We start from the raw sequence: 18,545 nt of genomic DNA on the forward strand, positions 1-18,545 counted from the left end.
CATTACTTTATTCTGTGAAGAGAGTTTCTTTTTTGTTGCAGCACCTTTTGAACTAAAAATTGGTTCTAAAACGAATCCAAATTTTTTTTTCTCTGTGTGATTGCAAATATTATTCAATTACCAAGATTCATCTCTTATAGGTATTTAATTGGTGAATTAATAAAATTCGCTCACTAACTCATGTAGTAACATAAATCTTACCATTTCAATTAGTAGAAATTTAGTAAAATTTCTACTAATTCAGATTTAGAGAGTGACGAGTGCCATATGTCGCGTGTCCGAAAGTAATGAGTACCTACACACACACATACACACACACACACACATGCGTGAAGATAATAACTAATGATCCAGGCCTCAGTGGAACGATTGGCTCACAAGCACCCATCTAATGTGTTATAACAACCATGGTTACGAAATCACATTCGTATATTGACTCTCATCTCCATTTGTCTATTTGTGTGCATATATATTCGCATGAGTGACTTTGTGCGTAAATCTATGCGTGTGTTTGTATAGGTACATTAAGAGGCACACGTATGAACGCAGGTGAAAAAAAACACATGAAAACAAAATGTGGAGAGGTAGGAGATGTGTCATGTCAGTCATCGTACGAGCACCTCTTCACTTTTACAATGCATATTTTGCCCACATACTCTCAGTACGAGTCCGATCGCTGGGCCCATCCGGTCCCTGCTCAAAACACTTTCGGTTTCCTTCGCGATGCGATCTGCTCTACTCTACAAGTCCCCTTTTACGCATTTTTTTCTCCATTTCCTGAATAAAGTAGTGAAGGAAAATATCATCAAGGACAATATATTCTAAATGAAAATAAAAGTTCAGTGAGTTTTGCCGAAGAACAATCTGAAGGTTTATTGTTTATTGATGGATCTAATTGTGAGTGTGTGAAATGTTCGAGTGATGTTTTTAATTGTGATGGAATAATTGTCGAATTTTTTAAGGCAATAAAAAAGTTCTTGGTGGGCTTAGATTGAGGTCAAATCATAAGAGGCCGTGCATAAGTTCTTTTCAGTTTCTTTTAAGGGGGGGGGGGGTCAAAACTATTACTTAGAGAAGATATTTTGTTGAAAATATAAAAATTGGATCAAAAAGCCATCATTTTTGGTTGAAAATGCAACTGATTTTGATTTTAAATTAAAAAAAAAAGTTGGTTGAAGCATCAACTAATACATTTTTTCTTGAAAATTCAATCACTTGGTTAACATTTAAACTGTTTGGTTAAGAATGTAATTATTCTTTTTTTGCCTATTTGATAGAAAATTAATCTTCTTGCTTGAAAATTAATCTTCCTGGTTGAAAATCCCTCTTCTTGGTTGATGGTTCATCTTCTTCGTTGAGGATTCAACTATTTTCTTGAACGAATTTTATGAATTGAACTGTTTTTCATTTTTAATTTAAAAAAATGTTTGATGAATTATCAACCATTATTTTTTTAAGTCATCTCTGTAGGAAATTAATCTTCTTAGTTGAGGATTCAACTTTTTTCTTGCAATATTTTTATGATCTCAACTGTTTTTAATTTTAAATTAAAATTTTCTTTTTGGTCCGAAATTTGACACCACGGGTTTTCAACGAATCTACACGTTTTGAGGTCCCTAAATTCGAAAATCAAGTTTGGGCGATGGCGCACAGTGTAACCAAAAACACTTTTTGTGGACAAAAGTCTGTCTACAACCCAATTTTCAATGGATTTTGACGTTTTTTTTAATGGTCGTAAGTTTTTGGAATGTATCGACTCGATGCGAGAATTTCGATTTGGCTAAACCAAAATTTTTTATTTAAAAACAAAATAAAAAATATGTTTATCTTAGCTTTTCAGACGTACCTTTTTTTCGTATGATCTGCAAATTAACGAAAGAAGTGTCTCAGTCTAATTAAGATCTAGCAATAATTTTTCGGTAAGTTAGAGCAAGAAAAAAATATTTTATAATGTTTTAAACAAAATTTTATGAATTTAACTGTTCCTTATTTTTAATTAGAACGTTTTTTTTTTAAATTGGAGTATCAATTATTACATTTTTAATTGAAAGTTCATCAAATTATTTGATAATTTATCTGTTTGGTTATACAGTAAAATAGTTTGTTTTAAATAAAATCAATCTTCCTCATTAGAAATTTATCTTTTTTGGTTAAAAATTAAATCATTTCGTTGAAAGATAAAATACTTTTTTTTAATTACCCTTTTTGGTCGGAAATTCAACTGTTGTGTTGAAAAATCATCTCCATTGCTTCAATTCTACTGTTTCTTATTTTAAATTTAAAAAATACGTTGGTTAAACTATTAATTTTTTTAATTTTATATTTCTAGGTCGAAAATTAAATAACTTGCTTAAAATTTCAGCTTTTTTAATTCATCTTCTTTCTTAAAGATTCAAATTTTTTTAAATTCTTTTTATGAATCCAACTGTTTTTGAATTTAGATTAAAATATTTGTTGTTAAAAGTATTAAATATTACAATTTTATCGAGAATTCATCTGTTTGGTTGGAAAGTTAGCTGGTTTGTTGATAATTTATTTGATATAAAATCAATCTTCCTTGTTAAAAAATTATATTTTTTGGTAGAAGATTCTACTGTCTTTTTGAAAAAATATCTTCATTGGTTTAATGAAACTATTTTTTATTTTAGATTAATTAATTATGTTGGTTGAAGTATCAACTATTCGATTTTTGGTTCCAAATTCATCTTTGTAGGTTAAAATTTAAGCTATTATACTTTATTAAAATAATAGTTTCAGTTTATAGAAAATTAATGTTCCTTCTTGAAAATTCAACCGCTTGCTCGAAAGTTGCAAATTAGTTTTCTTTGTTGTTGATAATTAATTTATTCAACTGAAAATTGAACTATTCCATTTTTGGTGGGAAATTTAACCACTTGGTTGAGAGTTGAACTATTTTGTTGAAAATATAACAGTTGGACTAAAAAGCTATCATCTTTGGTTGAAAAATCAACTGATTTTGATTTTAAATTTAAAAAAAAAACTTGATTGAAGCATCAAATAATACAAATACACAAAACTGTGTATTTGTTTATAAAAATTCTTCAAATAAAGCTGCCAAGCAGCATCTATTTTTAAATAATCATAACTATGCATACATTCCTCTCATATTGTATATAAAAACTGTGAATTTCAAACAAATTATCATTGCGAATCACAAAAAATGGCTTTTGTTCATTAATTTCTCTAAAACATTATAAAAAAAAATTTCTTACTCTAACCTACAGAAAACTATTGCTAGATAGTAATAACACTGGCTGAGGCTTTTTTGGTCAATTCACAGATCTGAAAGAAAAAGGTACATCTGAAAAGTTAGGATGAAAATATTGGTTATTTTGTTGTTAAATAAGAAATTTTGGTTTAGCCAAATCTAAATTCTCGTACCGACTCGATTTACCCAAAAGCCTTACGGCCATTAAAGAAATATCAAAATCCATTGAAAATTGGGTTTTAGATAGACTTTTGTTCACAAAAAGTGCTTCTGGCTACACTGTGTAGCGTCTGTCCGTCCTTCCGGCCGAGCTTCCGTTATAACGATAACTCTAGAAAAACTGAACGGATCAAATCGATATTTGATACATTTTTTTAAGTCCCGAAAAGAAAGGACGAGTTCGTTAACAAGCCATTTTTGACAAAAATTTAAAAAGTTAGAACATTTTCAAAATTTTTAGGACCATTTTTTTATATTTAAAGATGTTATGTACGGTTACTCTTATTACTCAGAATGCCAAATAATTTAGCAAAATGATTTTTTTCGATATAAAAAAAATTATCAGAGTTATAGCATTTATAAAATTTTAAAAATCAATTTAAAATCAAAATTGTAAGCCGAAAAACGCACGATGTCAAAAAAAGTCAAGAAAAAAAACCTTCCTTTTTGAAAGCTCTGCAAGATTATTATAACAACTTTTCGAGTTTTCTTGAAAAACCGAAAATTGCAAAAACAAAATTTTCTCTGAATCACTTTTTATAGGACGCCTAGTACAATTTTTTAATAATTTATTACATTATTTAATATATTTATTACAGCTTTCGAAAATTCCTACAACATTTTTTTAAACCATTTTTTCATAGGATAAGCAACGCCATTAGCAACGCAAAATATGGGGGGGGGGGGATTTTTGATGATTTTCAGCTTTTAAAAACTCCTACAACATTTATTTGTACCATTTTTTGACAGAAATCCTCGTTTTTAATTTATTTATCGACATTGTTATGAAAAATTCCAATATTACGCCAAAAGACATTTATTGAAAATGCATCTTTTCTGTTGAAAATTAAATTATAGTTTATTGAACATTTATTGTATATAAAATCATTCTTCCTTGTGAAAATTAAACTGTTTTGTTGAAAAATTATCTTTATTGATCACACATAACAGTTTTTATTTTTTAATAAATAAATATGATGATTGAAGTATCAACTATTACAGTTTTTGTTGAAAAGTCATGTTTGTAAGTTGAAAATTAAATTACTTGCTTAAAATTTTAATTACTTTCATTAAAATTCACTTGCTTGGTTGAAAATTTCTTTTCTGGAAATTATCTATATTGGTTAAATAAAATTTCTTTTTATTTTAGAGCTTTTGTTTCAAATTCATCTTTGTAGATTAAAATTTAACCTATTATACTTTATTCAAAAATAATTTCATTTTATACAAAAATTAATGCTCCTTCTTGAAAATCCAACCGCTTGCTCGAAAGTAGAAAATTATTTTTTTCGTTTTTCAAAATTAATTTTTTAACATAAAATTGAACTATTTCATTTGTGGCGGGAAATTCAACCACTTGATTGAAAGTTAAACTATTTTCTTAAAAATTCGTTTTTCTTTTATTTAAAATTAATTTTTTAATTAAAAATTTAACTTTTCCATTTTTGTTTGAACATTCAACTGCTTGGTTGAAATTTGAACTAAATAGCAATGTTTTATATGATCAGATTATGCTTTAGCTGTAAAAAAGATACTTCACAATGAAGAACAATTTTCTATGTTCAAAAATACGAAATAAGTCAATTTGTTTAGAAAAATGGTTAATAACAATACCAAATGTTATTGAATTATGATATTTTGTGTCAAGTTATGATCCATGAGACGAAGGAAACTGATTCCGTAGAAAATAAAATTTTCTATAGTCAGAAAATATATATATATATATATATATAAGTGAAATTATTTATAAAAGTTATTCATTCAATGTCCATTGTTCTTGTTTACGTCTCAGTCATAATTAATTATTAATTTCATGTAAATTAACTGCAAAATCAATTGACGTCTTCTGATGTTTTTTTTTCTGTAGAAATTGAATATATTTTCTTTAAAATGCAACTATCCAATTTGAAATTAACCTTTTCCTGTTGCAAATTAACTGTTTTGTTATAAATTTACATTTTGAGATAGAAAATTCATTGAAGCTATCTATATGAAAGTTGAAATAGTTTGTTAAAAATTAATAAATTTATTTAAAATTCATCATTTTAGTTAAAAAATCATCTCTTCGTTTAAAAATTGTACTATTTTGTTGAAAATCAAATTTATTTATTTGGTTGAAAATATAACTATTTTGTTGAAAATTAATTGTTTAACTGCAAATTTTCCTATTCCATTTTTTGTTGAAAATTTATCTTTTTTAGTTGAATGTTTAACTATTCGGTTAAATATTCTTTAAAAAATTCGAACATTTATTTGATAATTCATATATTTTTTTAAATTAATCTTATTTGAATAGAAAATTAACCCTTCTTCGTTGAAAACTCATGTTTTTGGTTAAAAATTCAATTCTTTGGTTGAAAATTTGTTTTTAAATTAAAAATTAATTTTTAACTGAAAATTTCACAATTCCATTTCTTGGAATACATTAATATTTTTTTAATAGAAAATCCATTTCGTTAGATAAAAATGAATTTGTATAATGTAAAACTAATCTGCTTTGCTGGAAAACTAACTTTTTTGTTAAATGTTTCAATATTAGGGTTCAAAATATATCAGTTAAGAAGAAAATTAGTACTTTCTATTGAAAAATTAAACTATTTGGTCGAATGTTGAGTTATTAGTTTGAAAATAATTTTTTTTTGTGAAAATTCATTATTTGAGTTAAAAATTCATTTCTTTGGTGGAACATTTGCTTTTTTAAATTAATTTTTGTTTAACTTTAAATTTGATTGGTCCATTTTTTTAATGAAAATTTATCTGTTTGGGTTGAAAATTCAAATATTAGTTTTTAAAATTTATGTAATCTGTTAAAAATTTGACAATGTGGTTGACAATTTACATTTTTTTAAATCTGTCTTTGGTAGCTAAAGTATCAACTATTACATTTTTAGTTAAAAGTCTTCTTTTTATGTTGAAAATTAAACTGCTTTGATGAAAAATTGTTTTGTTTTTTTGTGTTGGTAAATATTAATTTTCTTGGCTGATAATTCATCTATCTGGTTGAAAATTGAACTGTTTGCTTAAAAATAAACTCTCTTGTTGAAAAAAATCACCTTTTTTGGTTGAAAATTCATCCTTTTTTGTAGAAAGCTTGTTCTGCTTTCAATTATTTTTTTTAATGAAAATTAATCTTTTTGGCTAAAAATTCAATAATTTCGTTAAGAATTCGACTGTTTTATAGAAATCTTGTCTTCTCGACTTGAAAATTCAATATTTTCAATTAATTTTTTTTTATTATTGAAAGCATAATATTTAGTAGTCGAAAATTTAACTCTTGTCGAAAACTCGTATTTTTTATTCAAAATTAAAATCATTCTATGCTTAAAATATCAACTATTACATTTCTTTTTGAGGATAATTTTTTTTTGTTAAAACTTCTACTACTTGTTTGAAATTTAAACTAATTTGATCATTTATAATAAACAAAAATGAATAAGTACCTAAACAGAGGAAAAATGGTACGAATATAAAAAACATTATTTTCTGTCATTTTTTAACTTAAATAATAAATTGATTAAAGAAAATTCAAACTTAACTCAGGGTAATGTTAAACTTTTATCCTTACGTACAGATAAAAGCATAAAAGTACTTGAAAAAATTAAAATGTTCTTTATTCTTTGTCTCCTACTCCTCAATAACAAATAAAGTAATATAGTGTAATTTTATAAGGTTTTTTTTAAATGTTAGTTTAGTCACATTTTACGAAAGAATAAAAAAAGAAACATTATTATTTAGAGAGATGTCACTTTGATTGATAAGTAGTTCAAAAACTGACCTAGTTTCGATTCGATAAAGACGGTTTTTACATAAGAACACACATGCGATGAGTCGCATTCGCGGGCTAATCGCTCACCTTCGTGTATGTTCGATAATTTTAATGTTCCGAGTGATTTCACTTTTTAAAGTCAGTTGGATCTTTAAATAGTTCGTGTTGGACGTTTCTTAACAAAAACGATTCTCAAATGTTGTTACAACAATTTTTTACCATACAAATCTCCTATACATACTATATTAACTATACATACTATAATAACTAGTTTCTGGGTCAAAATATCTCAAGTGTGCCACTTTTAAATCGATAGTTCTATTTTCAATCAATTTATATAGTTTTCGATTCATTTTTATATCAAAATAACTCCCTAAAATATTTTTGCAACAAATTTTTTAAGTTATTAACAATCAAAGTTATTGATAATTTTTTTTTTCAAAAATGGATTACTCGCCAACGGTTCATCGAAATTCAATAAATGAGTTATGGAAATTTTTGTTACGAAGTATATTTTAAGTTAAAAAATTTTTCGGTAGTAAAAAACCTTTTTTTATTGTTTAAATAAGCGTTTGTTTTAAACAATTGAAAATTAATTAACCTTCTCCGCCTGTGAAAGAATTCTTCCACGTGCCAATAGATTCTACAATATTTTCCGAAAATTTTTGTGAAAAAAAAGTTTGTATTTTGCAGTAGCTCAAAACTTATTGATTTTTTTGTGACCGCGCTCCAAATTTTTAATCAAGTGGTTCGACTCTGTACCGGGTATAGTTAATTTTTTAATCAAAAAGATGAATTTTCTACCCAGAAGATTAATTTTCTACTAGATAGATGAATTTTCAACAAGATAGATCCATTATCAACTAAAAAAAATCGATTCTCTACCAAAAGTTGAATGGTTAAGTTTGCAGTTAAAAATATATATTTAAGAAAATAATAATATTATCAAAATAGTTTACTTTTCCATAAAATAGATGAATTTTTAACAGAAAGAATAAAGCTAAATAGAAAAAATTATTTTTTTAAATAATGTGGATCAACTTTCAGCCGAGAAATAGCGGAATAATTGGAGAATGAATTATTTTGAATAAAATTGTTGCGTGCATCACATTGAGTACAATATGAAACGAATTTTCAACTAAAATGATAAATTATTAGGAAAAATTAATTTTTAATCTAGTGGTTCAACTTTCTACAAGGTATAGTCAATTTTTTAATCAAAAAGATGAATTTTAATCCAAGAAGATTAATTTTCTACTAAAAAGATAAATTTTCCACAAAATAGATGAATTTTTAATTAAAAGAATGAAGCATCATTAAAAAAAAGATTTCAATAAAGTGGATCAACTTTAAGCCAAAAAATAGGGGAATAATTAGGTAATAATTTATTTTACATAAGATTATTGTGCGTATCATATTAAGTACAATATGAAACAAATTTTAAACTGAAATGATAACTGTTTATAAAAAAAAAAACATTTTTAATCAAGCGGTTTAACTTTCTACCAGGTATAGTTATTTTGTGATGAAAAAGATTCATTTTCAACCAAGAAGATTAATTTTCTACTAAAAAAGAATAAGGTGGTTTAATTTTCAATTAGGCATAGATAAATTTTCAACCAAAGAAATGAATCTTTAACCAAAAATATTGTTTTTCAACAGTGTGGTTAATTATTCAATCAAGTAGTTGAATTTTTAATCAAAACATATTAATTTCCAAAATAAATTGAATAGTCAAATTATCATCAAATTATTAGTTTTTAATAAAAAATAAATAAATTTCAACCAAAAAATTAATTTTTACAACAAAAAGATGAATTTTTAATTGAACTAATGAAGCTTCAACACAAAAACTGAATTTTTAATAAAATATTTTAATCTTTATCAAAGTATAGTGAAATTTTCAACCAAGAAGATTAATTTTCTTCAAAAAAAATATTTTTTTTTAACAAATTGGTTCAAACATTCAACCTAGTGATTGAATTTTGAAACACAAAAGATTACTTTTCAATAAAAAAATTAGTTGTTGGCATTTAAAATAATGGAGATTTTTAATTCAAATATATACCCACTGCTAAATTTTTTATCGAAAATTCATCTTATTTGCTATCGCATCCGAACGTGCTCGACCAGAGTCGGAAGTCGGAGCGCGTTGACAAAAAACTCAATAACTTTTGAACTACTGAAAAATACCAACATTTCTTTTTCACCAAAATTTTTGGAAGAGATTATAAAATCTGTTCTCACATGGAAGAAATCTTTGGAAGGCGGAGAAGTTTAATTAATTCTCAATTGTTTAAAACAAACGATTATTTAAACAATTAAAAAACGTTTTTTTACTACCGAACAATTTTTTTGCGTAAAGTATACTTCGTAACAAAAATTTTTAGAACTCAATTGAGATGACGGATGCAACAACTCGACAAGCGCTCGAAACCGCGTAGAAGTATTGTCCAGCCGGGAAAATTTATCGATAGAAAAAAAGTGGTCGAAACGTAAAATAAAATATACATTCGTATTCAGCTTGACGTGTCCGACAAATTTTTCTCATGAAACTTTTTTATTAGATAATTATTACTTAAGGTAAACAATAAAAACTTTTAACATTTTCCGATCAAAAATCGTTATTTTGTAAAACACAACTCGTGATTATTCAAACGTTTGGTGATAAAAATGCTTGAAATTTGTCTGGTACATTCTTAATATATAATCGATGACTATAAAAAACGCATTTTGCTTAAAAAGTTAATATTTTTTTGTTTGTTTAATAACAAATTGATTCCGAACGAAAACCGCGTTTTGCCAACTTCGACCAGTGGGACGGTCATCGAAAAAATGTTGGTTGAAGTAACTTATCGCGAGAAAGTTGTTCACTAGACTTTGAAAAAGTTTTTCTGAAAATTTCAAGAAAGTCGGTCGAAAATTGTGGAAATGGCAGTCAACACACGCTGACGCTGCAGTGCTCCGCTTATCGGCCTTTGTTCTTAAGCAACTAGCCAGCCGCGGCAGAGCAGCAAAATACTCCTGCGGCAGCGTGATTTGACTTCAACTCGCTGCCATTTCTACAATTTTTTACCAATTCTCTTTAAATTTTCATAAAAACTTCTCAAAATCTAGTGAACAACTTTCTCGTAGCAAGTTATTTCAACTAATATTTTTTCGATGACTGTCCAACTGGTCAAAATTGGCGAAACGTGGTTTTCGTTCGGAATCAATTTGCTATTAAATAAAAACAAACATTTTTGCATTTTAAACAAAGTGCGTTGTTTATAGTCATCGCTTATATATTGAGAATACAGTATACAAATTTCAAGCTTTTTTATCAACGAACGGCAGAATAATCGCGAGTTGTGTTTTACAAAACATCGATTTTTGATCGGAACATTTTCTAAGTTTTTATTGTTTGTCTCAAGTAATAATTATCGAATGAAAAGTTTCATTAGAAAACTTTGTTTCCCACGTCAAGCTGAATACGAATGTACATTTTATTTTACGTATCGACCACTTTTTTTTATCGATAAATTTTCCTGTCCGGACAATACTTCTACGCGGTTTCGAGCGCTTGTCGAGTTGTTGCATCTGTCATCTCAATTATTGAACTTCGATGAACCTTTCGCGAGTAATTCATTTTTAAAATCATTAAGAACATTGATTGTTAATAACTTTCGTAAATAATTTTGGTTAACAAGTCCCTTTTTACGGCAATAAATATAGTATCTAAATATGAATTAGTAGAAAACTACTAATTGTTAGTTTTCTACTAATTTAAGAGCGCTGGTTCGCTTACTGCTAATTAGTAAAAATCTACTAATTCACTAATCGACTAAATACATTAGCAAATTTATTGCTAGTAACTATTGTAAACGATTGTTTCACATAAATGTAAAGTCTGGTTTTACAATCAATATAATTTTATTCAAATAATTAATTAAGTAATAAATACATGGAAAAATACAAGAAATGTTAAAATTGCACGAACACATCAAATTATACATGTAACTACTAACCAGCTTCCTCTAAATGTAAGTTTTAACTATTTTTATATTATTTTGTACACATGAAAAGTCTTATAAATATTCCTTAGAATGAAGTTGAGTCTGTTGATTCTTCAGTACTGCCGTACAAACTAAAAAGATACATAAGTGACATTGCCGCTTCGGTCGACTTTTTCATTGCCAAATTTAAGAAAATAACCCTAAGCGGCAATGTCACTTATGTATCTTTTTAGTTTGTAGGGCAGAGTACGTTTGTCAGTTTCTGCACAATATGAGCCTCGAAGATGTTTAATTTTTTTGAAAATAGAGTTAAGTTATAACCTAACTTTTTTCAAGGGCATTTTTCGGATATTTTCATATTGCGCACGCGTCGCGCTAAAACCTGGATTAGTTACCGTTAGCGCGCTTATTTGAAATGATTGAATGTGCAGGAAAACTATTTGCAACAAATAATACTTCGAAATTATGGAAGTGTTTCCTTGTCCCGAAATTCGGTGACTTGTCCAATATTTTTTTATAAACTTAGCTAGTCGTGCCAAAAATTCAGGACAAGTAGACACAGCCAAAATTATTAAATCTAATTCTTTGGTCACAAATAGATTTATAAAATGTAACGTAAAATAATTATTTGATTTTTATTACTTGAAGATAAATAATCGGTTTTTAATCTAAAGAAAGGAATACCCTTTTTTTATCACAAATAGAAATTTAAAATCATCTATAATATCTTAATGCACCTAACAATTATTATTTGTCATAAATAATTGCAAACAAAATAATATTAATCATTTCAAAGAAACGCGTCAATAGTCACTAATTCAGTTGTTGACGTGAGGCGCCTGTTTGAAATCAATAAATAGTATCAATAATAATACAGATACATATTTTTTTAATTTTGTTTATCCTAAATACATTATTCAAATTTGTTCTGAGATATACCTTATTTCTTAAAAGAATTTATTATTAATGTAATATTATTATTATTACAATTTTGATAAGACAAAATTTTATATTATATTATCGATATTTTAAAATTATATTATTTCAATTTTTAGGAATGCTGTTTATCCCCCGAAATGTTTTTTTTTATTTCTCACGTGCTTTTATTAAAAACTATTCAAAGGGACACTGAATTACAATTCAAAAGGAATGCTGTTTTTTTTCGTTTTGAAAATGTAAAATGTCTGTACCATTCGAATTTAAAATATTGCATTGTTTACACACAATTTTAATTTTTATTATTATAACAATATAAAATTAGAATATACATTGAAAAAACATACAATTTTCCAAATTAAAGCTCATAAACTAGCAGAAAGTATTAAGAAAAATTAAATAATGTTTCCCTAGCAATTCATTGCTACTCATTAAATTATGAAGTTATTACTACTAGTGAGATTAGAAGAAGAACCTTACTAGTTCATTTAGTAACATAAGTATTACCGTTCAGTTTAGCAAAAAGTAATAAATTTATCATTTTAGCAGTCAGATAAATGCTACTAATTGCATTAGTAAAGTTTTTACTAATTCGGATTTAGAGAGCATTTTATTGCTTTTGCAAACATTTTTTTAATTTGCATCGAATAAGCGGAGGAAAAAGTTTTACTGCTACAGGAAATGCATTTTTTCGTTCAAAACAGTCTAGAGCCTTTATGTTTTTTTAAATTTTTTTTTAGAAGAACAAAAATGTTCTTTTTTTACTTCGGAGAAAATTTTAATTTATAAATAAATATAGTCAGAATTTAATAATTATGTGTTCTTCGAGTCTGGATGATGTCGTAATTTCTTAGATTTTGCCTATATTAATTTATAATTTTTTTTAAATTTAAAGTACATTAAAATCTGAAGAGCATCACGCTCTTCTTTATTTGTTTATTTCGAAAATTTTTAACTCAAATTATTTAAAAAGTGTCGTTTTTACTAAAAAAATTTCTTACGGATCGATTTAATTATTATAAAACAAACTTTATAAACAATTCTGCTAATAATGTTAATATCGGTGAAAAGTTCCTTTTTCCTCAAATTTTTTCGTATCAATATGGTAGAAATGACATCAAGCACCAAAAAATTAAAAAATTTAATAATTACCATTCTTATAACAATTTTCTGTGGCATGATATTGAAACTTTTCACTAATCTTTTTCTATCCCTTATTCTATCTATGTATTATGAATTTTAATCTTTTTCAATCTCTTTCTCTATCTTTCATGACCGACGAATCTTATCTTTTTCTTCACTTTATTTTAATCTCTGTCATATAAATGTGAATCTTTACCTATCTCTTTTCCTCAATTTAATATTCTTATCATTTTCCATCCATCAAAATTTGAAAAAAAGGAATTAAAAAATATAGGAGTGGATTCATAATGACAAATGGATAGGCAAATAGACGGGAATTAAAATTGACAGAGAGAAAGAAAAAGATTGACGTAGATAGTTAAAGGATAGGATTAGATATAAAAGAGACTATAATTTGGTGATTGTGAATTCTCTTTTGTTAAAGCTCCTTCGGCTTTAACGAACACATTCTCATCGCGTGCCTCGTGCTTTGCACTCGATTTTGTCTAAAATATGAACTTTTCTACATTATATACAACACTTTTATAGCAAATGTCTTGTATTCTTATTTCTTCTTCGTCTTCCATATCAAAAAATTTGTCGATCTTTTTTGGCTGAACAGCACTTGACCGTTAATTTTTTACGTACCTTGTGCCATTTTTTAAAGAATTTAATTTCTTATTTTAAATATTATTTTTTTAATCCAAACAAAAGCTACGCGCTCCGTCAAAAAATAATTAATAACAATTTTGAAGTTGTTTCTTTTGTCCTATAAAAAAGTTTTTACTAACAAATCTGTCAATCTTTTTTGGGTGCATAATTTTTTTGAATTAATCTTTGTTGGTATTTTACATAGTTTGACGGCAAAATGAAATGCTTGATTTTTCATTTTTTTGTTTACAATAAAAATGTGCATTTTCGATTTTTCACGAAAAATCAAAAATTTGTTATGATAATCTTGTAGGGCAAAAAAAACGTTTTTGTTCTCTTGAATTTTTTTATATCGCGCGTTATTGGTTTAAAATATTCTTTTTTCTTTATCTTGAAAATGCTGTAACTCTGTTAATGCTATCTTCATCGAAAAAAGTCGTAGAGATAAATTGTGCGAGTTTCCGAGCACTACCAATAACCGTACATAGAAATTTTATACCTTGAAATAAGTGGTTTCAAAATGTGGTCATTTAACAAAAAAAGGGAGGGGGGGAGCAATTTCACACAAATCTAATTAACCTTCTCTGATGAGAACGCAAAAAGGGGGAAAAAATGCAGGCATTGATAGATGTAGGATACGATGAGGTAGAGAAGAGGTAATTAAAAAAGATAGGCGGGAATTAACATTGATAAAGAAGATTGAAAAAAAGATTGATATAGACGCTGATAGAGCTTGAAACAACGAGATAAAGAAGAGAGGATTGAAAAAACCAAACTTAGATTTAGAACGACAGAGATAGAAAAAGATTAATATAAATAGGTCAAGAATAGAATAAGATAGATAAGAAGAGATTAAAAATATGGGCGCCAATTTATATTGACAAAGATAGGCGTAGGATAGGATTCGATAAATAAGAGTAGATTGAAAAAGATAGGCAGGAACATAGATTGTCAGAGAAATAGAAAAAGATTGGCATGGATAAATGAAAGATAGGATGAGATAGAAAAGAGGGTGTTTAAAAAGATAGAAATGAATTCAGATTGAAAAAACAAATGGAAAAAGATAGATAGTGGTAGATGTAGGATACGATGTGATAGAAAAGAGGTGATTTAAAAAGTCAAACATGAATTAAAATTTATCAATAGATAGAAAAATATTAATGTGGATAGCTGAAGGATCGGAAAAAATAAAAAAAGGGGATTGAAAAATATAGACGTGAATCCAGATCAACAAAGGGATAGAAAAAGTTGAAGTTGATTAACGTAGGATAGAATTAGATAAATAAGAGGAGATTGAGAAACATTTACGTGAATTTAAAGTGACAAGAGGGATAGAAAAAAGATTGACGTGGATAGATGGAGGATAGTATTAGATGAAAAGAGGATATTGAAAAAGATAGAAGTGAATTACGATTTAAAAATCATATAGAAAAAGATAGATGTTTATAGATGTAGGATATGATGAGATAGAGTATAGAAGGTTAAAAAAGATAGACGTAAATTTAAATTGATAAAGATATAGAAAAATATTGACGTAGATAGATGAAGGATGGGATGAAATAGAAAAGAAAGGAATAAAAAAGATAGACCTGAAGCCAGAATAATAAAAAGACAGAAAAAGATAGACCTTGATAGACGTAGGATAGAATGAGGTAAATATGGGGGGATTGAAAAAGAGACGAGTGAATTTAAATTAATAACGATTTAGAAAATTTTTACCGTGGATAGATAGAGAATATGATGGAATAGAGAGGAGGATATTTTAAAAGATAGGCGTTGATAGATATATGATACGATGATATAAGAAAGAGGAGATTGAAAAAGATAGACGAAAATTAAGATTAATAGAGATAGAAAAAGATTGATATAAATAGATAAAGGATGGGATAAGATAGAGAGGAAGGAATTAAAAAGGTAGATGTGAATTCAGATTGGCGAAGGTAGGCATAAGATAGAATGAGATAAATAAGAGGAGATAAAAAAAGATAGGTATAAATAGATTACGATACAATGAGATAGAAAAGAAGATATTTTAAAAAAAGATAGATTTGAATTTAAATCGATGAAGAGATCGAAGAATATTTACGTGGATAGATGAAGGATAGGATGAAATAGAACAGAGGGGGTTAAAAAAGGTTTATAAAGGGTTAAAAGAATATAGACGATAGTAGACGTGGGATAGGATGAGATAGGATACAAGATATATGGAAATTTATATTGATAAAGAGATAGAAAAAGATTGATGAGAATAGATGGAGAATATGATGAATTGCAGAAGAGCGCATTGAAAAAGATAGACATTGATAGATTTATTATACAATGAGATAGAGAAAAGAGGAATGAAAACCCAGACATCAATTTAGATTGACAAAGATAGAAAAGTATTCATATAAATAGATAAAGGACAGGATGATATAGAGAAGAGGGGATAAAAAAAGATAGCCGCGAATGTAGATTGACAAAGAGATAGAAAAGGATAAACGTTGATAGATGTAGGATACGATAATATGGAGGAGCTAATACTAAAAAAGATATACGGGAATTCAGATTGACAAAGAGATAGGAAAATATTGAGATAGATGGATAAATGATAGGATGAGATAGCGAAGAGGGTTTTTAAAAAGATAGACATAGATTAAGACTGAAAATAGGTATAACAATATTGAAATGAATAAATAAATTATAGGGTAAGATAGAAAAGAGGGAATTAAGAAAGATAGACGTGAATTTATATTAACTGGGATAGAAAGAGAATGTCAAAAAGATAGACGTTAATAGACGAAGGATAATATGAGCTAAATAAAAAGAGTTTGAAAGAAATAGACGGGAATTTAGATAAGGAGGGATAGAAAAAGATTGACAAAAAATAGAATGAAATACACTTTCTGTAAGTCTTTTTGCCATAAATATTCAAAATTATTCTAAAATATAGAATCTTCATCTCTTTAGTTCCAGCAGGATATTTAGATTGAAAAACTTTACTCCATCGTCAAAATACTATTGTACTATGCTGATAAAAAAAAGACATAAAATCAAAATTCAATTTTTCAATTGTAACTTTTGATTATTCTGTAGGAATATTCTGCAAGAAGGTCAAATATATAAGAAGTGGAAAAACGAGAACCGATGTACCATGTGCAGCCGGAATGTTATGTAATGGCATTCGTGAATGACGACTAGTGATTGTCGTTGTCAACAATGAGCAGATACAAAATCACGTCGAGCCAAGCGTGACGAGAGAAATTGACTTTTAGGATCTTGCAAAGTGTGAAGGAATCCAAAAATGGCGAAAAATTTTAACTTGGTCGGCATGATTATTTTCTTTCGAATAATGAGGATAGGTAAGGACGAATCGTAAAATCAAGTAATTGTTTCTATTTGGATTTTTGGATTGAAATATATAAAAATGTTGGTTATATCACTTTTTCATAATTGAGGGGTCCCAAAATTCCTAGAAAACTTTTAGGTATTTTTTATTTGTTACAAGTGAATTTTAATAGAAAAATTAAGAATATTTCGAAACCTTTTTAATAGATTCTGAAATTTTCGAAACATCATGTATCAATCCATTTTGCAAGATTACAATATTTTACAAAAAAAATCGGTTATTCAAAAGATTAAGAAAATTTTCTTGTAATTCCTAGGCGAAATTGAAATTCGTTTTTATTTTGAAAAATGAATTTCCAGAGAACATTGAAAAAGATTTCCAAAATTGTCAAGAACTAATCTGGAAAGTTTCAGAAAAAACGGTTTAATTATGTAGATTTTGAATCAAGATTTAGGAAAAATAAGAATAACTTTAATAGATGGTTAAAAATTATGAAAAAACTTAAAAAATAATATAAAATTCAAAAAGATCTAAAAATTTAAAATCATTTCTTATTTTAAAAAATTAATTTGAAGAGGAAATTAACAAAGATTTCCGAAATCCTTAAATAAGAATGTAAAAGCTTTTAGAGAAATTTTTATAATTTTGTAGAATTAAAATAAATATATAATAGGAAAAATTTGAATCATTACAATAATTGGTTAAAAGTTTTTAAAAATGTAAAAATAATTACAAACTTAAATCATTTTAATACATGATTAAAAATACTTTGAAATTTTAAAAGATTGTTTAAAGTTTGAAACAAAGTATATTAATTTTTTAAAGATTTCAGATAAAAAATATAGAATTCGTTGAGGGTATTAAAATCTATCAAAATAGTGAAAAAAATTTGATAAAATTCATCTAAAAATTTTAATTGATTTTGCATTTTAAATTGTTAAATTAAAGGTAATATTTTTTTAAATATTTTTAAAATTTTCAAAGGATTTCCAAATTGTAAAAAAACTTAAAGATTTTAGAGAAAAAAAATTTATTTTTAAAAATAAAAATAAGAATTTTTTAATTGTTCATTTTTTTATATTAAAAATTAATTTTAAAAGACAATCGAAAAAAAATTTCAACAAATTTAACACAAAAAGATGATTTTTGCAGATTTCGAACAAAATATTTAGAAGTTTTAAAGGATTTTCAAAGTTGTCAAAAAAGAATCTAAAAAATGTTAAAGCATTTATTTGAATTTGCGGGATTAAAAAAATTTGAGCAGCTTAAAAAAATGTCGAAATTAATTTCAAATTGTAA

At 26.6% G+C, this 18,545-nt stretch overlaps 1 protein-coding gene across 4 annotated transcripts in view; it reads left to right on the plus strand.

Moving 5' to 3' along the window:
- Positions 1 to 671: 671 nt before the first annotated feature.
- The window catches only part of LOC117171753, a 47,937-nt gene continuing 30,063 nt past the window's right edge, over positions 672 to 18,545 (plus strand). Inside the window, exons 1-2 of one of the 4 annotated variants that reach the window (XM_033359355.1) lie at positions 672 to 897; positions 16,994 to 17,259. In XM_033359355.1, the coding sequence (XP_033215246.1) occupies positions 17,202 to 17,259 (58 nt within the window). In that variant the 5' untranslated portion in view covers positions 672 to 897; positions 16,994 to 17,201. Of the gene's footprint in view, positions 898 to 11,146; positions 11,237 to 16,993; positions 17,260 to 18,545 lie in introns of those variants that run through there. The other 3 variants (XM_033359354.1, XM_033359353.1, XM_033359356.1) reach the window with 3 other exon arrangements.

This window comes from Belonocnema kinseyi, chromosome 4, assembly GCF_010883055.1.
Source record: "Belonocnema kinseyi isolate 2016_QV_RU_SX_M_011 chromosome 4, B_treatae_v1, whole genome shotgun sequence".
Lineage (NCBI taxonomy): Eukaryota > Metazoa > Arthropoda > Insecta > Hymenoptera > Cynipidae > Belonocnema > Belonocnema kinseyi.